General features: G+C 41.9%; 2 protein-coding genes across 3 annotated transcripts; both read right to left on the reverse strand.

Annotated features, from left to right (window-relative positions):
* Window positions 1-10,744: 10,744 nt before the first annotated feature.
* Window positions 10,745-11,824, reverse strand: LOC109008258 (lamin-like protein). Its single transcript, XM_018988282.2, has 2 exons — window positions 11,591-11,824; window positions 10,745-11,304 (listed from the first exon to the last, which is right to left on the reverse strand). Exons 1-2 carry the CDS (start codon window positions 11,766-11,768, stop codon window positions 10,958-10,960), a joined length of 525 nt encoding a protein of 174 aa, XP_018843827.1. The 5' UTR covers window positions 11,769-11,824; the 3' UTR covers window positions 10,745-10,957.
* Window positions 11,825-12,308: 484 nt separating this feature from the next.
* On the reverse strand, window positions 12,309-17,151 carry LOC109008254 (pentatricopeptide repeat-containing protein At1g80880, mitochondrial). Of its 2 annotated transcripts, XR_004801991.1 has the most exons (3): window positions 16,490-17,151; window positions 14,161-15,544; window positions 12,309-12,373 (listed from the first exon to the last, which is right to left on the reverse strand). XR_004801991.1 is itself a non-coding variant. In XM_018988273.2 (2 exons), exons 1-2 carry the CDS (start codon window positions 17,110-17,112, stop codon window positions 14,452-14,454), a joined length of 1,716 nt encoding a protein of 571 aa, XP_018843818.1. In that variant the 5' UTR covers window positions 17,113-17,151; the 3' UTR covers window positions 13,919-14,451. The 2 variants fall into 2 exon arrangements, 1 of the variants encoding a protein (XP_018843818.1); XM_018988273.2 differs by lacking the exon at window positions 12,309-12,373 and having other exon boundaries at window positions 13,919-15,544.
* Between the last annotated feature and the right edge of the window lie 270 nt (window positions 17,152-17,421).

Genomic DNA, 17,421 nt, shown 5'->3' on the forward strand with positions numbered 1-17,421 from the left:
GGAATCACCATAGTCAGCATAAATTGGTAATTACCGTTATATACGCTTCAAACCATCAAAAGTGCTTCAACGTTTGGCAATGGATTCATGAACAAAAAAGACTTCAAGAGTATGCTGCAGCAAGGATGTTAGCAGGTGCATATTTCGTATTAATATTTTTACATTTGTTCCGTTGCTCGTTCGATTTAACACCTTCCGGCGTCAACTGGGTAAAATGTTCATGTTTGGAAAGGTTACTTCCGGCGTCATGAAGTCTAAACTGTGCCTGGAAAAGAGTAGGTCCGCCATAAAAGCCATAGTAATTAAAGCGATTTCTGTTCACCTGACAATTTGGCTCCCTCATTTAACTACAGAAGATTGTCTTCCCTTTCTTCCCCTTTGATGTTTCTTTGACTGGATAGAAAGGCAAAGACGCCATAATCACGGGATAAAGTCACTCAAACACTATAATATGCACATCATCAGGCCACGAGGGGCTGAGACTAATTGCATGATTGGGCACAAGTTGTATATTTCCATATAAACAAAAAACAATCTAGCCAGTTGACTACCATTCTTTCTTTCTTCTTATTAAAAAAAGAAAAAAGAAAAAAGAAAAAAGAAAAAACAAGTGGCATGAAGCATATTGCTTCATCAAGAGGCAACCTTTGGTCGGCACTCAATTGTCAAGCATAAAAGATTGACAGCTTTATTTGGTGTTGCAGGCTGCAGCCCATCGACAATCATTGGAGTCATACTTCACTTCAAAATACGAACAAGGAACCCAGATTCATGTTATCAACAATTACTTCTCGGCCTTGGTTTAAAAAACCTTTGAGTTCTTCTTGGATTTGTCGGTAATGAAACCAACCCACTTTTTTATTTGTTATTTTTTCTTTCAACTAGCATTTTAGTATTTATCATTTTCCAAAACACAAATAAAAGCTTGTTTAGACCATCTTTACTCCTGCAGAATGACGCAACTAGTGATGTTGCAAGATCCAACTGAAGCGTGGCCAGGACTGGATATTGTCCTCCTGCCACACAAAAAAAGTTAATGGAAATTTAAGTCTTCGATATATTTTAAAGAAAGAAAAATACCATACAATACACTCATCTCAGTTCTTTTTTTTTTTGGTATTAAAATGATAGTATTATCATTGTTAACGTCATGTTTCGCACATCTTTAAGTCAAGTTCTAATAACTCAAGTCTTTAAAAACGAGTTCTGTACAAAGAAGAATATATTACGACTTTGAGATGGCGACATTGGGATTAAGGAGCCTCTGATGTCAAAGTCAGTAAATATTTTTAGAATGTATTAAATAAGTAAGAAAGTTTAAGGATTAGAGAGAATTTCCTCGTACCTGGATCATCTATTTATACTACAGGTCTGAAGAGCAGATCATGTCTGCTTTCGTGAAGTCCAGGTTCCCCGTACTGTTTATTTTGTCAGTTACTTTAAATGTGGCATGGCTTTGCGACGACCCCATTAATGTTGTGTGGCTCTGCGATGTTGTCATTAATGTGATGTGTTGTCCAGTGGCGGAGCCATTAATGAAGCATGGTTCTCCAAGCTTCTTCTCTTAGCCTGCCCTCTTCTTGGTCCGTTCGTGTGTTCCCTATCAGTAGATCAACGGCTTTCCGTATGTCACGTTTGCCGTGTGGGCGGACACTCGATAACTAGACACTACTTAAGGGACCTTAGACCGACGAGTCTCATCTCCTGCTGCACCATCTCTCATACAGGTCACGTACAAAGGATTCTCCTAATGGGTTGGGTTTGTGGCTTTTCGTCTAGGGCCGGGCTTGGTTGGGTCTCTTGGGCCTTAAGGGAAAAATCCTCTTATAGTTATTCCGATAATTCTCACTAGATGAGTATGGTGGAAATTTATCATGATTTAAACCCACCTTCCACCCAAGGCTGGGCACTCCATTTAGGTTCTCTGATGTTTGTGAAGCTTCTGTTGGTTAGCCACTCTTGACGACGTCTTTCCATGATGGGTTCACATTCATTACATCTTCTCAAAATAATTAATGAAGGGGGCGTCAGGCGGCTTTCCATATTGACGTCGCTTCGTGAACTGTGTTTCTTGAATCCGAGCAGCGAGTACCTTGGTTGCCTCGATGTTTGCGAGTCTAATTGTCACATTCTTTTATGAAATGTGGGAATGAGACCTGACTTCTCCCCTCACATTGTAATTATCCCGCCATTCCCGTCTTCTTGATTTTCCTTCTTTTCGACCAGTCTCTGTTACTTTGCGTTCTAGTAGTGATGGCTTCTGACAAATCTGTTCAAGTTAGTGTTCCCGCTGATGTCGGGCCAGTGTTTTTGGGTAGCGGATGGCGCTCGACTACTTAGAAGTCAACATTGGCTTCTTTAGCCTTCACCTATCGAGTGCTAGAATCTGTTTCCTTCAAAGTTCCTGGCCCTGAAGAAGGCGCCGTTGATGCAGAGGGTCATTCCAATAAGGTAGCCCTATACCCTTCTTCGTTTTCGTGCGGTTCGAGATTGTCATTTCCTCGCCCCATTCGTGACTTTCTGGACTGCTTTGGTCTAACTCTTTCCCAATTACACCGAACGCTTGGCGGTTATTGATTTGCTGCAGCATTATCTGGCGGCGGGCTTTGTTGGAATCCTACCCAGACGATGCAGACCTCACAGGCAACAAGTTTCTTCTTGCCCATAGGGTGTTACGCCTAAAGGGGAATGTATGCAGCTTCAAGGCGTCCCATGCCCTGGTTACCTTGGAGCAGTAAAAGACTGGTCCTCTAAGTTCTTCTTTGTTTCTAGTCGTGGTTGGGAGTTTTCAGTGGGCCAGGTGAATCGCCAAAAGTTTCCCATACAGACAGATTGGGGAAAGATTCGGAGGATAGGGTCGTGCATCCGATGATCATTCCTTATGAGACGAAGCATCTTGCGATCGTGCGAGAATGGGTGCAAAAACATCCCGAATGCATTTGTTCCGAGGTCCTCCTTTCCAAGGAGAGTCTGGAGAGTTCTTTGCCTCAATTGGGACACATTCCTTCTGGTGATAGGCCAATGGCTATACGGTCACAGGTTGCTCCATTTTGGAAGCGTTCCTTGGACCTTCCTCCTCCGAATAAAGGGAAGAAAGCCCATCGAGAGAGCGTTCAGGCTGAAGACATACCTCTTCCCAGGGTTTAGGACCATTTGATGTAGGGAATGGCTACTTTGCAAGCTAGCCATCCGATTACAGAAGCAGCCCCTGCACTGGTTGTGATGGGTGAACCAGTGGGTAGTTTCCCTGCAGTGCCCCTTCCAGCGACGATTGGTGAGGCGCCCTGGGTTGAGGTTGAGATGGCACCCTCCTCGAAAGTATTTTCGCATCTTCCCCTCATGGGGAGGGGCAATATTCTTCTTCTTGGATTTCTCCTTTTTCCTTGTCTCGTTTGGCCACTAGGAGTCACTCTCTCGAGGAGGTCGATGAGGGGGCAGAACCTTTTTCTAGCAACTACGTGAAGGTAGAAGATTGCACGAGAGGTCAATCTCCTCCAAATGTTGACGTCCTCGTGAGCCCCACGAAACCTGTTGTAGATCCTCTTGTTCAGACCGAAGATGGTTCGAGGGGTCTTGTCATCGATCCACTTGTCTAGGTAGAGCCTCTCGCAAGTGGTGATTCTATAGGTGATACAACCAGCGAGGGTCCGCATGAGGGACCGCTCACCCTAGCTAACTATTCATCGGCGTACAACTTCCCTCCAGATGCTGCAATCGACCCCCTACCAAGGCATTCAAGTGTGGATCTGCCCGCTTCTCCTGAGGTTTCTGGGGGACTTCCTGAATTCGCGGGTCTTGCCGAGGCCCTTCCTTCTTTGTCCCAGCTAGCCATAGAGGGGAGTCGGGAGAAAGCTATTGGCCGAGTTGTCGAATATATATCGACTTTCTTCCATGAGGTTTGAGTGTTCCTTTCCAGCCTTTTACTTTTCTCTTCCTAACTCCTCCCTTTTCCTTAGTCTTATCTTTACTTTTTTAGCGTGCTTCTCAGCTTACGGCTTTTATTGTGGATGATTAGGAGGCGGCCACTCAGGAGTGCTTGGACCGCACTCGCGGCGACAGGGAGGAAAAGGAACAACTAAAGCTTGAACTTGAGACTTCGAGGCTTGACCTATTGGACAAGTGCAAGAGATCGAAGAAGTTGGAACGTTGCTAGTGGAAGCACAAGTAGAAGTGGGAAGAGGAAAAGACCCAACTGGAGCAACTCAACCGAAGTCTTCGGCTCAACCTATCCCGAGAGCAAGAGGAGAAGGGGCTGTTGTGGGAAGAGAATGATTGGTTGGGACAGCTGAACACAAGTCTTCAGGACACCAACCTCTATTTACAAAAGCAGCTAAAGTGGTTCCCAATGCTTTGTGATAAGGCGTGGGGACATGGGGTTGCTGAAGGCCACAAATCAATGCGGTCATTTCTTCTTCAGAGTCCAGAGCTGCGTTCAAGGTCTTTCGCCAAGTACCTTCAGCAACTTGTGCCTGACAATATCCCTACCAGCGAGGCATCCTTTAAAACCAATCGCGATATGGGAAGGGAGGAGATGCAGAACACTTTTCTTGATTCAACCGTGCTCACATCGGTGATAGTGGATCCGACCAACCTTGTTCCTGCAGTCGTTGAGCCAGACGACCCCGCTTCTATTACCGTTGAGACAGATGCTCCTCGCGCTGAAACTTAGGGACTTTATGCGTCTCGTTGCATTCTCTTTTTTTTTTTTACACATCCACATTTTGTTACTACATAGAGGTATACTGATAATGCACATATCTTTGCTTGTCATGCCTTTTTTTGTTTCCCCCCTTTTGTTGTCGTGTGGTCGACCTGGGAAACCGGGGTAAAGGGGTCCATAGAGCCCCTACCTTCCCCGCTAGTTGGTCACGTTGTGCTTGTCCCTCTTTTGTGGATAGTTGTTCTTGGAATGCGGTTGTTGTTGTAGTTGTTATTTGAGTGGTTATGTTCAGTCATACCTTTATAGTTTCCCAGCCTACCTCGCTGGTGTCCTTCACTTCGTTGGTGAAGATTCCACTTATGGAAATTGTCTTCGGGTGACCAAGGGTCAACCCGCACTTTTTCGTGAGTGGGATAAGGCAATCTTCTAGGCTTACCTTCCATTTTCGCTTCACGGAGAGGTGCGTTGTTGATGGAGTTCCAGCTTAGTGGAGTTGGTTTTGCTGATTGAAACTAGTTGATTTTCGCATCATATAAAATGATTGTGTTAGTGAAACAGAATTCACACAAGTTTTTAAGGAAACAAACCGGAGTGTTTAACTACGGCGGCTGACTTTTGCTCATTGTTGCTTGACTTTTCATTTCTTCATTTTCTTTCTTTTTTTTTTTCTTCACATTTCTGGGTTCTGAGAGCGGCCATGGATCGTCAGGCTTTCCTGCCTTGTTGACTATTCTACACCTTTGGGCCAAGTGATACTTAGAAAATCAGGTGGGCTCTAAGTAATAGGGATAGATCCTTTATAGTTACCTCGTTAATTCTTTCTGGAAGAGTCCGGGAAGAATTCTTTTCATCACCTTCATTTAGGTCTTGTCAACTTCCCGGATTGCCTAGTCGCATGCTGAGTGATCGCTCGTATTTTACGTACATGGTAACACAGTGCCAATTATGTTTCCTCATTAAATGGCGTCCCTTTGGTTTCTGCATTATGGCTCCGTTCTTTTCTATCATTAACTCCGCACGTTGTATCAACAGATACGTTCTGCAGCGGTTGCAATAATCAAGAAATTCTGGTTCTCTGGGGAGGGAACAAGTGGCGCCTTGTGGTGTTTCGTGGAGATATGAGGCTTGGGTAGGTCAAGAGCACACCCCGCCTATATAAGGACCCTTCTCCCAGTTAGAATTTCCATTGTACTCACATCTGCATCTCTTTTCTTCTGGAGCTCCATTGTATCGTTTTTCTATTTTTCATAGTTCTAATGGATGCTTCGCACCCTAGTGGGCTATAGGTCCTCTGGTGGCATTCAGGTCGCTACTGGCTGCAGCGGTCTGAGCGTCGGAGGGTGGAGCCGCCCGTCCATTGTTGTTGGGGTCCTAGACCCTCCGTTCTCGTTCTCGCCCTTTTGCTTACAAGGGTCAACTTTAAAACTCTTCTCCATGGATGCTTGCACCCGAGCTCACTGCCTGCTTGTTCACAGTGGAGAAGTGCTTTGGTTGCTATGGTGAATGACTTGGTTTCCGTGGTGACCATCCTTCATTCGGTAAGCGGTTCTCAGAATCGAAACTAACTCCGAGATGTTTTGATTCTTGACGCTATCTTCGTCGCTGTCTATAACACGGATGGCTGCAGACTCCGAACTCATTCCTTCCACAGAAACGTGGTCTGCAGTCAATCGTCTAGTTTCCTTGTGATTGAGAGCACATTTCCATTAGAACACTTATCCTCCTTGTAGCTTGTGCGGTTTTATGCGGCCTTATGGTGTAACTTGTTTCTTATAGCCTTGCAGCTTAGTGATGTAATTTTTCCCTTGTAATCATGCATGATTAATAAGAATCCGTCTATGCTATTTCCATTTTTTTGTGAAGTTGCGGCTTCATGATGTAATTTATCTTTTGTAATCCGACTTCGTGATGTAATGTGATCCTGGCGGCTTCATGATGTAATTTGTTTCTGGAAACTTCATGATGTAATAATTTTTCCTTGTAATTTTGTGTAGTTAATAAAATGATTTTGTGTATCCGACTGTATCCTCGCATTTTCCTTGCCGTATTATTTCAAGTTTTTCTTGCAGTATTGTTTCCATATTTTCCTTGTCTCTAGCACTTCCTGCCTTTTTTTTTTTTTTTTTTCCTGTGTAACCCTACATAAGTAATAAAATAATTTTGTGTATCCGGCTATACCTTATCCATATTTTCCTTGTTCGCTGATGCTTTGTGCGACCTTTTTTGTGGCACTTTGCTTCTTTTATGTAGAGTTTTCTTTATTCAGGTAGTTGTAAGAGTTAAACCCGCACTCCATTGGGGAGGGGTTGGGCTACCTCAAGTTAGCCTACCCCTTTTTGGTTCCCCAAGGAGGTAATTTCTTCAAGCTGCCATTGGAGCAGTCAGCTCTTTCACCATGATAGGAGTCAAGGTAAGTTTTTCAGATCGCCTCGTAGGCGGAACCCACTCTCCTCTGCTGGAGGCTCTTTTGAGTCACACAAGGAGGTAGGTTGTTCAGGCAGTCTGTTACTAGACTAGCTCTCGCTTGTTGACATCACAGGAAAATGTAACATTTGAGCCAGGCTGGTACTAGACCCACTCTCCACTCGTAGTGGAGGTCAGGGTAAGTTTTCGAGTTGTTGTGAGGGCCAAATCTGCTCTCCTCCGCGAGGAGGATAAGATAACCTTTCAGGCCTACATTTCCTCTTGTATCTCGTAGGGAAGTAAGTTTTTCGAGCAGTTTGTTACTGTACCTGTTCCCGTCTATTGACACTCACGAGGAAGGTAAACTTTTCTAATGTCGGGTAGCTGAGGACTAACCCACACTCTGTCACGGGAGGAACAAGGCAACCTTAAGGCATACATTTGCCTATGGTATCCCGCGAGGAGGTAAGTTCGGGCAACGATTTAGTTGGCGGCTCTTCACCGTGATAGGAGTCTGGGTAATTTATTTGAGAGGTCGTGTGTCGGTCCCCTCTCCTCTACGGGAGGGATAAGGTCACCCTTGGATCGACCTTTCCCTATGATGTCCCACGAGGAGGTAAGGTTTATGGCAGTCTGTTATTGGACCCACTCCTGCTCGTTGATATCACAGGAAATGTAAGTGTTGGGTCAGGCTGATGCTGATCCCATTCTTCGTTGCGACGGATGTCGGGGTAATTTATTCGAGAGGGTCGTGTGTCGGTCCTGCTTTCCTCCATGGGAGGGATAAGACCACCCTTGGGCCAATCTTTCCCTATAGTGTCCCGTGGAGAGGTAAGTTTTCGGGGAGTTTGTTACTGGACCCACACCTACCTGTTGACGTCTACAAGGAAGGTAAGTTTTATCTTTGGGCCGCTATTGGCTGACCTGGTGCCCCGCGAGGAGGTAAGTTATTGATGACCTAGTCGTTGTGGGTCTTTTTAGCTGCACTTTTTATTGTTGGTGCCATATTAATAATATGAGAGCGTGTAGCAGATGTTTTGTGTTCCCTGAAAAGTTACATTTATTAAGTAAAAGAGAATGTACAAGCTCAGTGTAGAGACGTTATAAAATTTGAGGGGCCTGGGATCCCGATCTGGGGAGGTCGTCACCTTTCCTCTTTTCCAAAGCCGTGCACCATCTCTTTCCCCTGGAAACTTGGCAAGGTGAATTGTAGACGGAAGCCTGCCATAGTTTCTTTGGCGGTGCCTGGCCTATTTTGTCCTCTTGGTGTTATCCAAGGCGGGTTCTTCGTCTTTCTGCTTCAGCTTCTGCACGTAGCACTCCCTCGCCTACACTTGCTCCCCTCAGACTTCCCCCACTCCCTAAGGTGTTGAAAATTTCATTTTGAGGTAGTAGGTCTACATGACAACCCTTAAGAAGTTGAGGGTGGGCCTTCCAATGATGGCGTTGTATGCCGAAAAGGTTTTCATCACCAGGAAGTCAACCATAACAGGAGCTGTGCAGAAGTTACTTCCCACCAAGACGGATAATGTGATGGTTCCCACTGGCTGAACAATGCCTCCGAAGAAACCTTTTAAGGTCATGGGGCTGGTAGCAGTCAGGAGGTTTCAATACCCATCTTGACGAAGGCTTCCCAGAACAGTATGCCTGCGGAGCTCCTGTTGTCGATGAGGATTTTTCGGGAGGTGATGGTGTCGATGAGCATAGTGACTGGTGACCACCAGGGCGTCGTAGTGGGGGTACAAGACCCTTTCTTCATCGGCCTCCGCGAACGAGATTACGGGAGTGGGGTCGCCCCTTCATTACTTGGCGGGATGATACTCAGCCGAGAATACCTCGTAGTATCGGGCTCGCCTAACATGGGCTTTTCATCCTAACGAAGTGATGCCCTCGCTCGCAAACTCTCCCGCTATGGTTCGAATCTCCTTAAGAGGGGGTTGCTTCCTTGGTGGCGACTAGGTGCAATCTGACAGTGGCCCCCCTATCGCCAACCTTTGAGAGTTGTTCTCCCGTCGGTGCCCGTCACCTCGGTCCTGACTCTTTTCCTTCGATCTTCCCATCAGCTCTTGCCCTTGTCTCCTGGCCGGGTAGTGGCGATGTCCCTATTGTTCTGCATATTCATTCCTTCCTCCAAGGGCACAACAGTCATCAGTGTTATGTGAGGTGGATCGATGGTACGTGCAGTATCGGCGTATTACTTCCTAATCGTCCTCCTTTTGAATGGTGAATGTGGGTCGATCGTACTGTGGCCCGGGTCCCTTTGCCGGGACTTCATCTCGCTGCTTCTCCTGGGAGTCCATTTACCCTTTCTCATGGGGCTTGGCCTTAGTTGGGGCCTTCCCCTTCCTTTCTCTGTGCTCTACTTCCTTCTTTCATGGCTCTATCAAGGCTCGGGAAGTGTCTTCCGTGTTAATGAAGTTGTCGGTCTAATCCATGAATACCCGCAATGTCGAGGGAGTCCGTTTGACTAGTTCGGCCATGAATACCCGCAATGATCTTCTCGTCAGTGGTCATGTGCTCTTTGTTGAATAGGAACAAGGAAGACTTCAAGCTCTTGTCCTCCGTTTGTTTGATAGTGAGGAGGTAAGCAGCCGGAAGCTGCCTCTTTCGACTGGACATGAATTGGGTCAAGAACAACCTGGCTAGCTTGCCAAAATTGTCCACTGATTTAGGTGTTAGTGACCCAAACTATGCACGTACTAACCCCTTAAGAGTTAGCGAGAACACCCTACAAGCGATTTCTCCAGGAAAACCATGCAACGTCATGTTAGTCCTGAAAATTACTAAGTGCTCGAAGGGGTCCCCCTCGTCATATATCTCCATAGCGGGGACTGGACTTCTGAGGCAAAAGAAACGCCATCACCTCTTCAGTATATGGTAGACCTGTGCTTGTGAGCAACTGGTTCACCATCATTTCCTGATACTTCCCTTTGAGGCTGCAGAGCTCGTCCTGCATATGTTTCTGCTCCTCTTCTTTCTTGGGTCCCACTTGCATATTTCAGGACCCCATTTGCTCAGTGTCCTTGCCTTCCTTGCCCTCTTACTCGCGTTGGGGTTTTTTGAGTTCCGCATTCTCCTTACGGAGTGTTTCCACCTCGCCAGTCAGTCTTGTCATCCACTCCTTCATGGCTTTTAGCCTTGCTTCCATGGAATCTCCTACGTTTCTCCTGAATTGTTCGGAATGGATTGTCACAGACATGAGAAGGACGCGCAAGATCTATTAATATCCTACAAACGGCGACATTGTTAACGTCATGTTTCGCACACTCTTGGACCAAGCTCCAACAACTTAGGTCTTCGAAAACGAGTCCTGCATAGAGAATAATATACTATGGCTTTGAGAGGGCGACTTTGGGGCTGAGGAGTCTCTGATGCCAAAGTCAGTAAATGTTCTTGTAGTATAGTAAATAAGTAAGAAAGTCTACTCGTGTGTTCTCAGTCAGTAGATCAACGGCTCTCTATATGTCACCCCTGTCGTGTGAGTGAGTAGTCGATGACTGGACATTACCCGATGAACCTCAGACCAATGAGTCTCATCTCCTGCTGTACCATCTTTCCTACAAGTCACATACAGAAGATTCTCCTACTGGGTTAGGTTTGTGACTTTTCGTCCCGGGCCGGACTTGGTTAGGCTGCTTGGGCCTGAGGGGAAAATCCCCTTACAACCATAATAATTAATGTGAAATAAAAACATAGTATAATTTAAGATATCAGTTTACCGCAACCAAGCTACTAGAAATTTAGTACATTTGAAGACGTTCCCAATATTATAACTTAAACCAAACACTAACATCCAAAACAAACACCAAACACTTCAGAAAATTAAACACAAATAATACACTGCCCTCAGCTAGACCATCTTCAAAAGAATCAAAACAAAGCCAAAACATCCGGCTAGCACCACATCCACCCAGATCCAAGCCAACTGATAGCAAAAGACACAATGAGAACCCCGAATCCTCTCTGTTGCAGAACCACCGGGGCAGCAGAATCCGATAAGGGATTCAAATGAGCGATGGAGGACGATGGGGGCGGCGGCAGAGGATGGACAAGAACAGATACCTTCATTCCACTATAGCACTGACCATTGCCACAAATAAAGTAATACCTCTTGGCAGCATTGAGGGGTATGAAATCTTTGCCACTGCTCCAGTTTCCAACTGCACCTTCAGTGGTGCAGTTGTCATAGCCAGTCTGGTTTACCTCAAACACATTGTACTGGTTCTTTTGGTACCTAAATGCTGTATAAAAACACACAAACCTTCACGTATAGAAAAGAGAAACATACAAACCTAGCCACATAATACACGGGAAAAAAAATGTAAAGAGCTGACAAAAGAAAGTGAATCTTGCGTGTATTGAATAAATTTCTCATTTTTCCTTTCTTGAAAGAATATGAATTTAATTTTGCTTTAGTAGTAAAACAGAGAGCGGGTTTACCCACAAATACAAAATGTGTATATAGAACCTGCATATTTGGAACAGATCTAACATATATAAGGAGAGAGAGAGAGAGAGAGGAGTTACAGATAAGGTCGCCAACATAGAAGGTATGGTTGTTGGCCCAAAGGGTGTAGTTGAAGCCGGGGTTCCAGCCGCGGTTGGCACCGACAATGTGATCGGTGGCATGGACGGGACAAAGTGTAGCAGCGGCGGAGATGAGCAAGAGGGAGAAGATTAGGTGGGTTGAGCTGGACATCATCATCTTTTTCACTTTTTCCGTATCGGTTGAGAATTGAGATTTGACAGCCGCTTTTAACGGGGAGAGAGAGACACTAAGAGCATTTTTTTATATGTATTTTTAAAATTATATTTTTTAAAAATTAATTTTATATATTAAAAAAACTTTTTTTATATTTTTTAATAAAATAATAATAAAATATTATTTTTTTAAATTAATATTTTTTATATATTTTATAATTAGCATCACGTGTTCAAAAATATAAATTTCATATATTTAAATATTATTAATTTTATATATCAAAAAAATCAATTTTATCAATAAATATTAATATGTATTAAAAAATATTTTATATTATCAACTTAATACAAATTTTATATATTAAGATTATCTTAATATAAATTTTATAAAATTAATTTTAATGAATAGGAGAGAAAAAAAATATTAAAAAAATAAATAATATTTTATAATTATGTAAAAATTTAGATATATATAATTTAATGTAAATAAATTTAAAGATATAATATAAATAAATTATTACTAGTGCTCTTGGACGGGGAGAGAGAGAGAGCGCGCTGTGGATAATTGTCTTTGACTTGGTCCAAGAAAATTTGAAAATACCTGGTCTTCTGCAGATAGGGTCACATGCGTTTCCATCAGTAGTTGCTTGCTACCCATTTTACATTTTTACTTGATGAATTATTTTTATTTAAAGGAGTCCACACACAAAATAAAAAATAAAACAACGAAAATGATTTTTCTTGAATTAAAGCAATAAAGTGGAAGTTAATAATGTGTAAGACTGTCGATGGCACACCCTCTCATCCATGAAGAAGCAATTTTTTAATCTCAATTTGTTTAAAATCCTAAGTGGAACCTTTTAATAAGAAACAACGAAAATGATTTTTTATTTATTAAGAAACTCTCATTTTTAATAAAAAAATATTTTCTACAAAAAAGAATTTGAGAGTTGTAAAAATTATTTGAATAAAAAATAAGTAGCTACCAGAAAAATATAGAAACATGCAGCCAACTAGCTTAAAAGATAATCTTGCCTTCAAAAACAAAAAACTAGCTTTAACAGATTATTTACGATTAGGCCTCTTTTGATATGTTTCATATCATTTCATCTCATCACATTATTATAATTTTTTAAATTTTTATATAAAATATAATAAACAATTTAATTTTTTTAAATTTTAAAATAATAATAATATTAAAAAATAATATTTTAACAATATTTTATTTAATTTTTATCTAAAACTATCACATCTCATTCAATCCCACCATCCAATCCGCACCATAGTGTATGGAAGGACTGCCTTACCCCCAACAGACATTAACCGTTGATATTTTTCGGAAAAGATTATTACTTTACTCCTATGTGGACCTTACGGTATTGCTTTTTTTTCCGACTCATGAGCTTTTCCTTGCACCTCTGGTACCCTGGTAGTTTGACCTTGACGTCAGGCCATTGGCCATTGAGATTGTCAGGCATCCCACGAGTCAAAATCATTAACAACGTAGTAAAGTTATACACCATATCATCATCTTTCATACCATTATGTAAGATGTGTCATATTTATCACTATGGGACACTCAACTCTATTACCAATATTAATTATAAGATGTATCATATTTATTACTATTGGGCACCCAACTCTATTGCCGATATTAATTGGGAAAAAATAGAAGGGAAAAAAAATAAAAAAAACAGAGGACCCTATGATCCCTGATTTTCGTTTTCACAAGAGCAATGAAACTTCATAGTGGCCAAAAGTACACATACTCTTAAATCTGGGATGCAAATGGTGATGGGAATTAGACCCTCTCAAAACAAAGCAATCCAATTGTTGGATATGGGAGTCAATATAACTTAAATCAGTTAAAATGGACAAACCAAACTTTCAAGGTACTGGGGTATCCTTTTTCATCTCCTAGAGCATGAGGAAGTGGCACTATTATAAGAAAACTCCAATAAATTGGGATTTAACAGAAACTCATGTTTGCTCCACATTCAACTCGTGTTTTCTTTCCATTATTTTGGTTAGGGAAGAGGAAGAGGGGGGAGGTCTAAACAATCCAGAAGACGTTAAAAGAAATGTAAAGACTCAAAACAGTCCAAACCTATGTTGGGCAAAGCACTTAATTGAAGAAAAAGAAAAGAAAATGGTGGCAATGAACCTAATCATCAGCTCCCGAAAACAGATCTCCAGTCCAATCAGAGAAAACAAGAGGCTTATGAATTGGAAAATCATGTTTCTTCAGAAAAAAAAAAATCTCAGTATTGTAAACCCTATGAATTGGAAAATCATGTTACTGAACCAACTGCCAGATGTTTTAGCTCCCCAGTCATCAGAGCCTCATGAACCACAATGATAAAAAGAATAAATTAAAGGGAAAAAAAAAAACATACCAGAAGTATATGGCAACAATTTGAAAGCGTTGACTCTCAGATGTTTGAACACTGGGGAAGAAAATTTTCTTGTAAAGAGAAAAATGACAAAGCTGCTTTTCTCTGGGCATGCCAAATCAATTGGTAGGTTATTGAGAAGTGAGAACCAGATGGCCTCATAAGACTCCTCCCCAAGCAAACCTCTTGAAGCAGAAGGTTCTTCAGTCATTCTTTCAATATTTACAACCAGCAAAAGCACCTCATTTATCATACTAAATGGCACAGATAACTCGTCATTCTTTTTATGTCCAGTCAAAGTTCCAAATTGGACTTTTCGATTGATTTCTTCTTCTTTCTCGATTGGTGGGTATGATTTGTCCATCTCATACTTCTGCCTTTCCTATGATTCGCCCTCTCATCTCTATTAACCCGTTGGACCTGTCGCTTCCCTTCATGTACACTGCATCGGACTGGTTCCTTCAAGAGCTTCTTAAGCTTTGGGTCTTCTAAAAATCCATTTGATCTCATCTCGGCATAGAACTCCCTGGCCTTGATCAACCACCCACACGTTGCCAGCCCTTGTACCAGCACCGAGTAATGCAAGGAATTGGGCACTATTTCATACTGTTTCATTTCCATAAATACCTTCAATGCATGGTCAGGTTGCCCCAATTTGAAGAACTTGCCAATAATTATTAGAAAGGTATCCCCAGTAGGACCTAAACCAGCTTTCTTCATTCGGTTAAGAACTTCCAATGTTCCCTCAAAACCTGCACTCCTAAGAAATGCATGGTAAGTCTCCATGGTTGGACTGAGATTCTCCTGCATCATAGTGGTCAGTATATTTCTTGCCTCCTCAAACCTTTTTGCTTCACACAGAGGGTGTATCATTGAGTTGTAAGTGGTAGAATCCGGTTGCAAACCTAAACCTTTCATTTTGTCCAGGATTTTGAGAGCTTCCTCAAAGCAATTCTCATGAGTTAGTACGTATATTAATGAATTGTAAACCTCAAGGCTTATGATCCAACTTCGTTTCTTCATTTCATCATAGAGTCTAAGTGAATCAAAGAGATTCCCAACCTTTGAGAAACAGGAAATCATGAGGGTATATGAAGTTGCATCTGGTGTAATACAGCATTTAGACATTTCTCTCCAAACTCTCTTTGCTTCAAATACATCTAGAGACACGTTACACCATGCATTGAGAATAATGTTAAAGCCCTCAGTCTCCAGTGGGAATAACTTCTTGTTTACAAACATAAATTCTTCAGCCTCCTCAATGTTTCCATATTTACAGAGTGCCTTCAGAACAGTGTGGAATGCTTCCTGATCAGGGGTCAATCTGAACGTCTCCATTACGTGGAATGTCCGAATGGCCTTGCATGGATCATTTGCAGATGCATATCTGATTATTACCAAATGGAAACGTAGAAAGAACAATAGCTTGAATTAACATTTGTGTATAATTAAGATAAAGCATAATATTTTTATTTTTATCGGTAATCAAGAAGTTATATTCATAGAAATAGAAAAAGTCCAGGTACACAGGTAGTATACATGAGAAACACCAGTACTCTCCTGCATCACATTTAATTATTGAGAATTGTCACTCAAACATTAAAATAAAAACTTCATAAGAAAAGCTTCAGCAAATCCATCTTCATGAAGTATGACATGTTAACAAATTGAGAAAATCAAGAAAGAAGGAGATCATAAAACTTTGCAAGGAAAGTTTTAAACTAATTGCTTTGGTTTCTTTTTTCTTTTTTTTTTTAAACCAAGTGATATTTTTTTTCTATTCTTAATTATTATGTGTTTAATATTTTTTTACAAGCAACCCAATACAAATAAGAAACTACAACAAAATAACTAAGAGAAACAAAACAAATATTTATGCGGTTTGACCTACGTCCAAATGAACGGGAAACTCAGCAAAAGAAATACAATCAGAGATGATCCTGAATTCTTCTACTATATCACGAAACTTAGCATAATATATATGGATCTAAAACTCTTTGAATTATACAAGAAAAAAGTCGTTATTCAGGAATGAAAAGAGAAATTAGTGTGAAAATCTTAGAACTTTAGAAGTTCTAACCAACTTGCGTGGATGCTACAAAGCAAGAACTTGGACAACCAAATAGAATCCCTTTTTAAGCTTTAGATGGAAGAAAAACTGCAGTTAGTATCTCAAATATCAGTTTTACAACTACAAATACTGTGTAACTAGTAGAAAAGCAATATATGTATGTTTATGCATACTTGTAACATACTTATATCAATCAATGACAATATACATGTAACATACCATACTTAAACAGAGTAGAGGGAAAGAAAAACACAACCTCACCTATCAATCATAATAAGCATTGCCCGACGAGTGTCCATTTTAGAACGGTGCGTGTGCATGTCCCGAATCAAACACCAAGCAATATTAAACTTTCTATGATTGCCCAAAACCCATATCATCAAATAGCAAGCTTTTTCATCAGTGCAGCCCCATTTCTCACCCCATTTGAAAGCCAAAAATGCCAGTCTCCACTCTTCCCTCGATTCCCAAATCGCAGAGCAAACAATTTCTCGATTTGCTTCGATGCCTGACTCGTCAAGAGACTCGATGGCCTTCGCTTCTGAGGGACACTGGGAGACTCCTCTGAGCATCTCAAGGAATCGGGGAAGACCCGGGTCGTGCGTGCCGTGGGTGACTTTGAATTTGTAATTGTCAAAGTCAAATGGATAGTGGTAATTTTGAGCTGAAAAGGGTTGGAAGGTTGAGAAACGGCGGGTCTGTGGAGAGGGTAAATGACGTGTTTGATGAAATGCGCGAAAGAGGTAACGAAGGAATGGCTGTAATATAGTCGTAGCCGGAGAAGGACAGGGTGAGCGAGTGATAGGGTGGAGCATGGAGAGGGGTAGGAAGAAATGCGGATCCGTTCGTGGCAGTCTCCTTGCAAGGGAGGGAAGATGTGCCATCGGGTCTACAAAAAGCAGTGGTAGACATTTTGGGGTAGTTAACCGTTAACTTTATGGGAAAAGCTTCAAACCGGATTAGGTGTCCTTGCATTTTATACCCTCCAACAAAATTTAGACACGTAGGATATTTATACATATTATGGTGGGTGTGAGTTGATGGAGTCTTTCCTTCTATTTCAGTTTTCCGTGTCTTCCCGAGCTCTCCCCTCTTCTCTCCCGAGCCCCATTTCCCTTTACCTTTCTTCTCTCTTCTCCCCCCTCACTAGATAATATTTTTATATTTGAAAAGAGAAAAGAAAAAGTAAGTAG

Source organism: Juglans regia, chromosome 7, assembly GCF_001411555.2.
Source record: "Juglans regia cultivar Chandler chromosome 7, Walnut 2.0, whole genome shotgun sequence".
In the NCBI taxonomy this organism is placed as follows: domain Eukaryota; kingdom Viridiplantae; phylum Streptophyta; class Magnoliopsida; order Fagales; family Juglandaceae; genus Juglans; species Juglans regia.